Genomic DNA, 11977 nt, shown 5'->3' on the forward strand with positions numbered 1-11977 from the left:
TCTCGACTCCTAGTCACACGGTTATCACACAGGTCTCCGATACCACAGCCCGAGCACCTATACAAAATACAGGGGGGGGGAAAAAGGGGGGGGGAGGGAAGGAAAAATAAGGGGGAAGCAATAATAATAATAATAAAGAATAATAATACAAAACAATCATTCAAAGGGGAAAAATAAAGCCCTAGAAAGAGCCCTTTGCAGAAACTCCTCCAAACTTTGGCGGGTCTGAGTAGGTCTCAGTCCCCTTCCATGGGTGCAGTTCCCCACGTTAAAGGTTCTTCCACCTCCCCCCCCCCCGCCCCATCCCGCTGCAGCTCGTTTTAATTTACTCGCCAAATTACGGCGGGCTGGAAGCAATACCTAAGGTAAGACAAGACGCCCACAACTGCAAAGCCCTTGGTCCTCCACTGCTCCCTCCAGCCCATTCTTGGAGCTTCGAAACGATTGCAGAGCTGGGCAGTGGTGGCTTCCCTGCCCTGAAAGGACTTGCCCTCAGAGAAGATATGCCCAAGGCTAATAATATTTGCAACCCATCCTGGTTCCCCAGCCCTGCCCAGCTGGGAGTGCCTCTGGCTGGGATTTAACAGCTCAGCAGAAGGCGGAAAAAATACCCAAAACAAATACAAATACCCCCAAAAATCTTGCTCATAATCCCAGCAATCGCATTTCTTTCCCAGTTTCTTTATTTCCCCCTCTTTTCCCCGGATTCCAGAATCCCTCGGGCAGGCTCTGAGGGAAAGGAAGAAAAGGGAAACGAAAGGAGATTGAAGTTCGCCTTTTTCTGGGGGGGAGGGGGGGGTTAGGGGGGGGAAAAGCTTAGAATTCTCCCCCCATGGACAGGAGTCTCGTGTCTGCACCAGGCTGGCTCTAAGTTGGGCAGCTCTTAGGTGGGAGCTCCCTGCCAGGGTCCATGTGCTAAACAAGATGGTGCACACTTGCAGCTATCTCCTTTTTGGTTAGAAACTTTATTTTTTCCCTTAGTGACACTCAGGGGAAGCCTTAACGTTATAGAAGATGAATACACGAGCTTTTTTTTTTTCTCCCCCCCCCCCTTTTTTTTTCAGTTGCAGTCTCGTTTATGGTTTTATTGCTACCATTGATTACTTTGCTTTGTTACACAGAGGAAAAAGAGCATAAAATCCGTTGGCATCCGGGTTCCTGTTATAGCAGGGGAAAAAAAATATACACACACACACACACACATACCTCCCTCAACCCTTCTTTGTCAGCTAAAATCTTTGAGGGATAACATCGCTAAAAAATCAAAGGGATTGAGTCTATTGATTGGGAGCAGGACAAACAAATCCTCTCAGTTTTGAATTGAAGTGTGCACCCACAAACCTTCCCCTCCTCAGCCCTCTGCACCCTGAGATTTAAAATCAAACCGTGGACACGATGGAGGTTTCAAAAGCCACCCAACACAGACAGACAGAGGAGGCCAGGGTTTCCCTGCCATAATTGGATTTTTAAATAGCAAGCCACCAGAATGATAAAGATACCTCGCAATATTTACAGATCAGCAGGTATGTTTTACATTTAAGGGGCAATTTATGGCTCTAGATTGAAATTAAAATGAGATTAGCTGTCTTCATTTCAATTAGTCCTAGGTGCAATCTACCCAGAGAAGACAGAGCAGAATCCCCCCTTTTTCATCCAACTCAATATTTGCCATAGAAGTTTTCCCAACCAGCTGTAAATATCTGCAGCTCTGACTTGCTGCACACACCATCACGAGGTTGCTTCCCCAGCCCAGGCTCCCCATTTACAAACAAAAAATCCTCTCTCTTTTTTTTCTGTTGTTGCTATTTAGCTGTTTGTTTGGCTTCTGGGTTGTTTTGGTGGCTTGGGTGGGTTTTTTTTACTGTTGTTGTTGAACATGTAAATATCCTCCAGCACTGCAAACGAGCAGGGAAACGTTTGAAGGGAGAAATGTCAAACTGGAGGAGAAATCAAACTTCCAGCTAACGTGAGTTTGCGATGTTGGGTCTTGCTTTTCTGGATCTCTTCTTTTTTTCCCCCCTTTCCTTTTTTTTTCCCCCCTCCCTTCCCCAAGACACACTTGGGGAAGACTCTGAACTACGTTATCAATTCAGAAGTCGCCATGTTTTGCCCCCCCCCCCCTCTTTTTATGTGCTTTTATTTTTTTCCTCATCAGGAACACGACCATTTGATTCCATAATATTGACCAAAGCTACATGAGAATAAGAAGGGCTTGGGGGGGGGGGGGAAAGAAAGAAATAAATCTAAACAAAAAAAAAAGAGGAAAGAAAAAAAAAGAGAGTAATTTATGGCTTAATATTCTGTGGACATCTGAGATTTATTACTGTGAATTCTGAGCGATTTTATTACAAGATATTAAGCAAACATTTCTTTACCAAAAAATTAAGAAGCAAGCAACAACACAAGCAACATAATGCAGAGACACACAGACGGTGCTTCCCAACCTCAGCATCCACCAGCAGAAAAGGGGGGGTGAGGGGTGGGAAGGAAAAGTTAAGCCTGGCTTAAAAAATTTGGGCCCCCCCACCCAACACACACCTCCCCCCACCCTCCCCCAGCGCAGCCGCCTCCCCAGGCAGGACCCCCCGGCCCCCGCTGCAGCATCGCTCCCCGCCCCACCGCCTCCTCCCCATCCCCCGGCCCCCCGGGGGTGCTGGGGGGGTTTTGGGGGTACAGGACTTACTTTCCATGCCCACTTAGTTTCAACTAGGGAATCAACAGAAGCAAAAGCCATTTTTTCCCTTTTTGACACCCGCCTCCCCATTGGCTCCCCCCGGGTCAGCTGACTTTGTCATTTTGTCTGTCCTGGAGCAGAGCCTTCCCTATAACAATCTAGTTCAGACTACAAACTGGAGACAGAAATAAATATTAAAGAAATCACACAGCCAGGTATAGGGGAGGATATGAATTCCTATTTTACAAACCCATCCTTATCCTGCCATCTCACCAGTGGCCAAGAGGTGCTTCCCAACGTAGCCCTCAATTCAACTGCCTATGACCCTGTCAGGCATTTTTCCACTTATGGAGCAGCCGTGGCTCAAAACCGGATTTATTCTTCTCCTTTTTATTCACCGCAAGATAATGTTGTGTTTAGCTCCAGCCGAGGACCTTATGACTATGGATCTAATGCTTTTTACCAAGAAAAAGACATGCTTTCTAGCTGCAGGCAAAATTCTATGGGACATAATACACAGACATCAATCGCACAGGATTTTACCAGTGACCAAAACAGGAACACTTCGCAAGAACAAAAAACTAGCATTCAGATATACCCATGGATGCAGCGTATGAACTCCCACAGTGGTAAGTTTTACAGCTCGGAGATATAAATTAAATAAACTGAACCATCTTTACGACCTTCTCCCTAGCAGAACAGGCTGAGCGACTTTTTATGGCCCCATAAAAACAATAATATAGCTCCTTCACAGTTGCAGCTACAGGCCTTTTATTTGTTAAGTTGTTGCAAGCAAATATGGCTTGTTATGCTCTTTCTAATTAAAAGACTTCGAGAGTGTAAAATATCTATAATAAAGTGCAGCGAGCTCTGCTCGGGAGTTAAGCACAAAATATTACCGGGGTAAAAAGAAGTTTTCGTGCGGGGAGTGCGGCGGAGGCGGGTTCCCCGCACCATGAAGGGCCGGGGAAGCTCCTATTGACCCCCCTCCACCCCGGCCCCGAGCCCCCAAATCCTCCAATTGGCAGGAATAATGTGGGAAAAAGAGGGGAAAAAAAAGGGGGGGGTTGGAGGGGGGGGGGCGGGGGCAGCATCCCGGGAGAAAATGACCCGGGAGGAAACGCTGCGCGCTCAGGGTTAATTGAATAGATAGAATTTTTCTCAATAAAAGGCATATTTTTAATGTGAGGGGGTTTTTTTCCAGATGGGGAGGGGGTTTAGGAGGGCGAGGGGTGGGGGAGGAGGAGCGGGGCGGGCGCGGGGGTTGCGCGGGTGCGGGTGTTCGCGTGTTGTTTCTCTGTGTGTGTGTGTGTCTTCCCCCCCCCGCCCTTTAATTTAATGTGTTTTTTTGTCCGCGTTCTCCTGGGCTGACGATTTTTAGTCTGTTTTGTCTCGGCATCCCTAGGAGTGGGCTACGGGGCCGACCGCCGGCGGGGCCGCCAGATTTATTCCCGGTATCAGACCCTGGAGCTGGAGAAAGAATTTCACTTCAACCGGTACCTGACCCGGCGGAGGCGGATTGAAATCGCCAACGCTCTCTGCCTGACAGAGCGGCAGATCAAAATCTGGTTCCAAAACCGAAGGATGAAATGGAAAAAAGAAAGTAATTTGAGTTCAACCCTCTCCGGGGCGGGGGGGGGAACCGCCGCCGCCCCCGCCGACAGCTTGGCCAAGGAAGAGAAGAGAGAAGAGACAGAGGAGGAGAAGCAGAAGGAGTGAAGAAGTGACAGCTCGGCGGCAGGACACCCCTCCCGACCCCCCCACCCCCACACCCCCAGCCCGTATTTATCACTGGCACAATGTTTGGCTACGTTAAAAAAATACCAAAAAACCCCCACAAAAAGAAGGAATAATAATAATTACGGCGAGGGGGGGTGTGGTGTAAAAAATAAGGTCTAATGTGGAAATGTGGACACCCCCTCCCCACCTCTACACAGCCCCCCCCATCCCCAGTGACACCCCCCCATCCCTCACACGCATCTCCGCCATCACCTATTTATCTAACTCGGGATAAGACTGTTTCAAACCGCACTCCCTTCCCCTCCTCCCCCCCCCAAGCCCTCCTCCTCCCCCACCATCCCCTCTGAAAAAATTGGGCATCCACCCTCTGATGTGCCGGGTCGGACTCTGCCCAGCCGCTTCTCCTCCCCCGGTGAAAAACAACAACAACAACAACAACAAAAATCAGATTTCCCTGAAGAAAGAAAAGAAAGAAAGCAAGAAGAAATAAAAAAAAGCTCCTTCCACCTCAATCTTGCATTTCCAAGAGCATCCTCCTCGTATTTAAGCAGCTACCTGGGCTCATCAGCGCATACTACAAACTGTGACAGTTTCTGTGTGAATATTTTTAACTGTGTTCGTGGTACCTGTATTTATATTTATGTTTAGCACTGTAATGTTCCACGGTATAAAGTGAATGGAGTTCTATAGCAGTAGAAAAGGAACAAAAAAAAGGCAAGAAACCCCCCCCTTCCCCTTGTGTTCCACCCTCTCATGTATAAAGGTCATGTCCAGAGGACTATGTTGAGTATTTAATAAAAACTGAATATTATTTTTAAAGTTTATAGAATGGCCTCTGAGCTTCAGTCGAAACCTTTCGTGTTGGTAACAGCCTGTTAGAAAGTTCACTTATCTTCTGTGTGTTGTTCCTGAAAAGAAAGAGAAATCAGCTCCCTCTCCTTTTTTTTTTTCCTCCCTCCTTCGTACCTCTCAGAGTCAAAAAAACAACCAACCAACCAACAACCAAACCAACAACCAAAAGGAAGAGAAAAAAGGAAAAAAAAGGGAGGGAGGGTGGGGGAAAAAATACATTTTGCTTTGTCTCCTTGAATTAGTCTTGTTACTGTATTGTTCGGTGGCATCAGGAATCTATGCCATACCTCTCGCTTCATGATTAAAAATGGATTTCCAAAGTTCAAAACAGTATATATTTCTTATTGCACCCTCCTCAGTCAAACATTAGGTCAAAGGTTCCGCCTCTTTTTATTAGTAGTGTTATTATTTCGCTTTAATTTGAGCTCTATGCAGCTGAGAATCCTCCAGCTCTGCGGAAGGACCCACTCCCCCCCTCCCCACACGCCATCCCCTCACACTCCCCACCCCTCCCCGACTTATTTCGACCCAATAAACCTTTCCGGGGAGTGGGGGGAGCCACTTTTATGCAGAAATTCATCTTTAGGAGATCGGAAATTATGGATATAACGCTGGGAAAGAAACTCTGCTGCTGTGGATGGCAGGCTCGGATAAACCATTGCGAAGGCTGGATTAAAAAAAAACCTGCATTTTTCTCGCCTCTTTGTCACTGCTCTGATATTTACTGGGCAGCTCTTAACCAGGGATGAGATTTCCCTGGAAGTAGCTTAGTCGCCTTCAAGGTTAGGGTGTGTTTTTTGAATGAAACAACCAGGATTTGATGTTAAGTGACCATAACCAGGAAAAAAAAAGAGAGAGAGAAAGAGAAAGAGCGAAAGAAAGGGGGAAAAAAAAGAGCAGCAGCCTGGGGAGCTTTTTTTTTTCAGCCCATCCTTTGCTCGTCTCCAGCCTGGAATGTGCAGGCGATTTTTACAAGGCGCAGGAAAGAGACACACACACACACATACCAAAAAAAAATCGTAAATCTCTCTTAAAATGAAAGAAAACAACCAAACAGCAGCAAGAAGCAGAAGCCAAGAGCGTTTTGCAAGAGGGTAACGACCTGGCCGGGGAGCAGGAGGCTGCCTGGGTTTAAACTGGTTTGAATTACCCCCAGAAAAGACACTCAAAAAAACCCCCCTAAAACAAACAACAAAAAAAGAGATAATGTCATCATCAAACCACCAAACCCAAACGTATACCCACAGCCACCCAGATCTAACTCAGCGCCTAGAAAGAGGGCGAAGGCGGTGTGGAACAACCCGGCGCATTCAAGGCTGGTCAATGGAGCCGCTATAAAAAGCCAACGTGTTCAGATCTGCACGGCCAAGCTTGGAACGGGCCGGGGAGGAGTGGGGGGGACTGGAGATGTTGTTCCCCCCACCCCCCTTCCAAAACGCCCCTTGCTCCTCAGCAGACGTGAAGGGCTGGGAAATCAGATTTGAAGGTATTTCTTTCCCCTTCGCCCTTTGAAGAGGGGCTGGTTTGTCGAGCGAGCAGCAGACAAGGAAGATCCAGGCTTCTGCCAGCAATAAATTGCAAAGGACGTGGAGGGGAGGGGGGGGAGAACGAGGACGCGGGGGGGAAGGTAACAGGAATGTAAACTTTGGCGCATTGGAGGAGCTGCCGGGTGAGGAGCAGCCCCTGCACAGCTCTCAGGAGCTTCCCCCAGCGCCGCCGCTCCCCAAAAACCTCGGGGGTAAAAGCAAAAAAAAAAACCCCAAACACGCGGGGAATGCGCGTCTTTCCACGACCCAGCCGGATCATTTTCCCTCAGTTGAAAAAAGGAAAGGAATGGAAATGGATGCGGAGGTAACGCGCTCAGCGAGTTTCCCCTCCTGGGAACAAAACAGCAAAGCGAAAAAAGCAGGCAAAAATACCCCCAAAGAGCTACTTATTTATTTGTCCCCTACCCACGCAGCTGCGATTTTGGGGTGGAAAACGCAAAAAAAAAACCCCAAACCCAAGAATCCAAAGGAAAGGAAAAAAACAACCTCCCCCCCCCCCTTCAACGCTTTGAAAATCGCGGAGCGCTGCGCGGAACGACCTTGTGGCGCAGACTTTGCGCTCTCTGTGTGTGTGTCTGTGCGTGTCCCCTCAATGAAACTTGCTCCTCGGGGGCGATGCGCGGAGTTGCGTTGCGCGGGGAGGTCGGGGGCGGGGGTGGGGGGCGCGGAGAGGTGCGGTGCGGTGCGGTGCCGCGGAGGAGCGCTAGGTGCCGCTGCCGTCCCGCGGCGCGGGAGCTCCCCCGCGCCTTTTTTTTTCCCCCCTCCCCGCGCACCCCCGGCGCCTTCCGCGGGCTCCCATCAATTACCCGCCCCGGGGGTCATCAAGGCAAATGGATGAGTGGCCGCGCGCCGTCACGTGAGGCCACTTAAATATCCCCATATTTGGGCAAGAGCGTAGAAGGTGGGGTGTTGTGGGGTTGGGGGGGGGGGGGGTGAAGTGGGGAGGAGAGGGGGGGGGAAGAAAGAAAGAATCCCCACCTATAAATTCTGCACTTTTAGGAGGAACAAAAAAACGCGGACAATCCTACACTGCCCCCCCCCCGCCCTTCACACACACCATACCCCCCCCAAACACACACCCCTGAACTTCAAAGGGCCACAAATCAGCGTAATCAAAGCGGTTTTGGGGGGGGGGGAGGAAGAAAAAGAGGGGGGAAAAGGGGAAAAAAAAAGAGATAAAAAAGAAGGAAAAAAGGGGGGGAAAGAGGGGAAAATAAGGGGAAAAATAGGAAAAGAAAAGAAGGAAAAAGAGGAAAAAAAGAAGAAAAAAAGAGGAAAGAAAATCTTCCCTCCCCAAATTTTCTTTCCCCCCCTTTTGTTTTATTTTTTTCCTCCCCTCCTCCGCCATGAGTTCTTACGTCGCCAATTCGTTTTATAAGCAAAGTCCCCCCGTTCCTGCCTATGCCATGCAAAGTTATGGAAATTATGGAAGTGTGCCTGAGGTTCAGTCCCCCCGGTACCGCTGCCTGGATCTCAGCATCCCCCTCCCCTCTGCCGGGGCTGCCAGCTCCCTGAGCGGCTTGGACATGTCTGCAGCCCCCCGAGCTAACCCCGAGCGACCTTCCTGCACGGTCATGGGTTCTTCAGGGCATCCTTTAGCCAGAGACGATCAAGCATCCCTAAATCCCGGGATTTACAGTCAGAAGAGTGCTAACACGGCGCTGGAGGAGAGATCTAAGAGCTCGGGTGAAATCAAAGCTGAGCCCGTGCAAACAGCACAACAAGGAGGACCACAACTGCAGCAGCAACAACCTCCACAAATTTACCCCTGGATGACGAAACTACACATGAGCCATGGTAAAACTTTCACTTCTTGGGGGTTTTTTTTTCTTTCCTTCTTTCACGGGATTTTTTTTTCCCCCCTTTTCCCTTTTTTTTTTGCCTTGGGTTTTTATAGGCCATACGGGGCAAATAATAAAAAACCTGAGGTCGTAAATTTTACGACTAAGGCATCAATTGCTCGTAAAACTGTCCACTAAAAGGCTTAGAGGCTATATACGCCCAAATTTATGACAGCATAATTGGATCATAGAAACAAAACGTGTATAAAAGGCAATATTCCATTTTTTTGGGAAGGGGGGGTTAAAAATAACTTGAAATACACATGTTCTTGGAGGGTGAGCTGAAAAAAAAAGAACACCAGGAGCGAAGGTGAAGGGAGAGCAGGGAGAGAGATTTTCCCCCTTCACCTTCCCTGGGCTGAAGGGTGTGTGTGGGGGGAAAAGGACAAGATCCCCGAGAAAAGATATTTGCCTCCTTTGTGCACTTCCTTATTGTCCGAGAGGAACCAGGTTCACTTCTGGCTCATCTACATGTGTTTGATGTGGGCTTTAGAGAAGCAGGGGGGAGACCTGGGGGGCTGAAGGTGTTGGGGAATGGAGGATTTCAAGCTGTTTCTCTCCCCGCGTGCCCAGAGCCCCTGCAAACTTCTGGCTAGTCTCGATTTGTAACGGAGTTTTATCATTTTTGGTAGCAAAAAAACACCCCACGCGAAGGTTTTTAAACCATCTCAATCCATCCAGAATCGATTTGGCCTCTTGGTTTTTTTTCACTCATGTTTTCCCTTTTTTGGGGGAGTATAAGAGAAAATGATCTCTTTTTTTTGTTTCCTCCCTCCCCAGAAACGGACGGGAAACGCTCCCGCACCAGCTACACCCGCTACCAAACTCTGGAATTAGAGAAAGAATTTCATTTTAACAGATACCTGACGCGGCGGAGGCGCATTGAGATCGCCAACAACCTCTGCCTGAACGAGAGACAGATCAAAATCTGGTTCCAAAACCGGAGGATGAAGTGGAAGAAAGATTCCAAGTTGAAAAGCAAAGAGGCTCTTTAAGTGGGATGGAAGGAGATGGGGAGGGTCCCCTGCTTGGTTTTCCTTTTAATAATTATTATTAATTGGGGTTTTTCTTTCATTTCCATCACCTCCGGTGGAAGCTACTTTGAGGAAACTTTGATTTTGGGCTGGAGAGGGAGGGAGCTGCTGGAAGGACTCTGGTCCGAACCTTCACAGATCCCTCAGACAAAGGGAAGTTCTTATTAATATGCAAAGGGGAAAAAAAAGAGACAAGAAACCCAAACTCAGCCCCGCTGTTCGCGTCGTGCAAAAAAATTAGCGTCCCGTTCTTTAGGTTGTTACTAAGTGTCCTGACCTGTGCTCTCTTGGAGGGGAAAAAAAAATCAGCGAGAAACAAAAATACGACAAAAAAAGGCTTTAAAAAAATCCGCAGAGTGGCTGAGTCGTGTCCTCCCAGCTCTAAAACCCACAATATTCGCAGGGAAAATGACCAAAAAACTGGAAAAGAAGGAGAGGGGGAAAAAGGAAAATAAAGGGGGCAAAAAAACCCGACAAAACACCCCAAAAGCAGGAAGTTTTTTTCCAAGTCCCAGCGTTGATGGGAGAAGGAAATCGCTGGGAACTGCACAGGGAAGATGCTCAGGCCCCTCGCTCCGGCTCTCTCCAGTCGGATGGGAAAATATCATCCCTCGCTGTGGCTGAACATCCCCAAATCCACTTAACAAAACAAAAAGAGAAGCCGGAGAGGAGAAGAGGAGGGGGGTGTCCCTGGTGTGTGTTTGCGTGGGACTCGGACGACATCCTTTTATTATTATTTGCATATAAAAGAAATTAATAGACTTGGGGCGGGGGGAGGGGGGATCGGGAGGGTCACACACCCCCCGGTTTGAGGGGGGATCCTCCGAAATCTCCGTTCAGGAAAATACAGCATGGCTGGGGGGGGGAGGGGGGAGATAGGGGTGGGGGGCTCAATGGGGATGGGGAGGGAGAAATCGCCTCCGGACTTAATATTATTGTGTATTTATTTGTTGCGTAATTCATGTAGATTTGCTAAATGCTGAGATATATATTAAAAGGAGACAAGGCGAACCTTAATTTGTACATCTCTGTCTAAATCCGGTCCATGGCAGTAACTTCTTTCCCTCTCCCTCTCCCCCAGTGTTGTACTCGGGATATTTCTTAGTTGTCTCATCTGAGAGAGGACGATGAAACTTCTATTTTGTCATACAGAATACACAGTAAATAACCCCCCAAATCCCCCCAAATTGGCGCGCCGGGCAGATATTTCCGTGCTCTTTCCCCGCCTCGGAGCAGCTTCGTGCTCCTCTGCTACTTTGGCAAAGTATTGATTTTGTTGAACTTGATTATTGCCTCGAAAAAGGGTCGTTTTCGGGAGGGGTGAAGCGATGCTTCAGCTTTGAGCATCCTACTCGCCCCACTCTGCTAAAGGTACGTGCTGCTGCTTTTCCTATTTCCCAGAGCTTGGAGAAGGTGTGTGTGTGTGGGGGGGGTTAAATGCTTTCTGTCAAAAACATGATGATGATGCTGAGGCCCTGAGGAAGATGTGCTGCTCTCTGTCCCAGCTCGGACTTTTTAATCTCTGTTTCTCTCAGGTTTTTCATTCCAGACTCGCGTCCTCGCCTGGCAGATGGCATTTTAAGAGGAATATGGGACTAAAATTACCTTCTCTCTCTGTTTCTCCTCTCCTCCCACCCCCTCCTTCTCTCCCCAACGTACACTCGGGATAAAACCGTTTAACCCCCCAAAAATATCTCGCAGTCGCCGCCTCTTGCTGCAGGTTGGGCAGCACCTGGACGCGGGAAGGAAGTCCCAGTGCCTGACTGGAGGTGACTGGGATGGCGAGGGCTGGGGGTGGGGAAGGGGTGCTGTTTGGGGAGGCTGAGGGTGGGGGGACGGCTCTAGGGCCTGTTAAACCACCCCACCTCCCCAGGGGAGCAGCCCCCAGGGAGACTGGGGGAAAGAGGAGGGCTGCAGCTTCTTCTTGGCTTGTTAGGGAGAGATATAGAGAGAGACAGAGAGAGATAGATAGGGAGGTATATATGTATAGATAGATTGCTTTTTAAGGAGATATCTATTCTATTTCTGTCTCTGCTAAGGTAGAAGGGCCTAAGGCAGACCCACGGGCTCTGCCCCTGGGGTGGGAATCCGCCTGTCCATACACCCTGGGTGCTACCACCTCCCTCCAGATGGATTTCTCCATCCCTACAGCCATATGGCGCCGGCGCGGGGCTGAGAGAAAAAACCCAACCACCTCCAAATCCTCGCTTTAAACGTGCTTCTCCCACGTGCTTTACACCCCACGGAGGTGTAGGGTGGGTGCAACACTCCCCACCCCACACCTCAACC

At 48.9% G+C, this 11977-nt stretch overlaps 2 protein-coding genes across 3 annotated transcripts; both read left to right on the plus strand.

Moving 5' to 3' along the window:
• Nucleotides 1-1904: 1904 nt before the first annotated feature.
• HOXC6 (homeobox C6) lies at nt 1905-4393 on the plus strand. 2 transcript variants are annotated; one of them, XM_062015541.1, is made up of 3 exons: nt 1905-1966; nt 3095-3303; nt 4080-4393. In XM_062015541.1, the coding sequence occupies exons 2-3, from the start codon at nt 3150-3152 to the stop codon at nt 4391-4393; spliced, it is 468 nt and encodes a 155-aa protein (XP_061871525.1). In that variant the 5' UTR covers nt 1905-1966; nt 3095-3149. The 2 variants fall into 2 exon arrangements, with proteins under 2 accessions (XP_061871525.1, XP_061871524.1); XM_062015540.1 differs by lacking the exon at nt 1905-1966 and having other exon boundaries at nt 2904-3303.
• A 3766-nt stretch (nt 4394-8159) lies between these two features.
• HOXC5 (homeobox C5) lies at nt 8160-10423 on the plus strand. Its single transcript, XM_010210038.2, has 2 exons — nt 8160-8610; nt 9435-10423. The coding sequence occupies exons 1-2, from the start codon at nt 8160-8162 to the stop codon at nt 9647-9649; spliced, it is 666 nt and encodes a 221-aa protein (XP_010208340.1). The 3' UTR covers nt 9650-10423.
• The last annotated feature ends 1554 nt before the right edge of the window (nt 10424-11977 follow it).

Source organism: Colius striatus, chromosome 26 (assembly GCF_028858725.1).
Source record: "Colius striatus isolate bColStr4 chromosome 26, bColStr4.1.hap1, whole genome shotgun sequence".
NCBI classification, from domain to species: domain Eukaryota; kingdom Metazoa; phylum Chordata; class Aves; order Coliiformes; family Coliidae; genus Colius; species Colius striatus.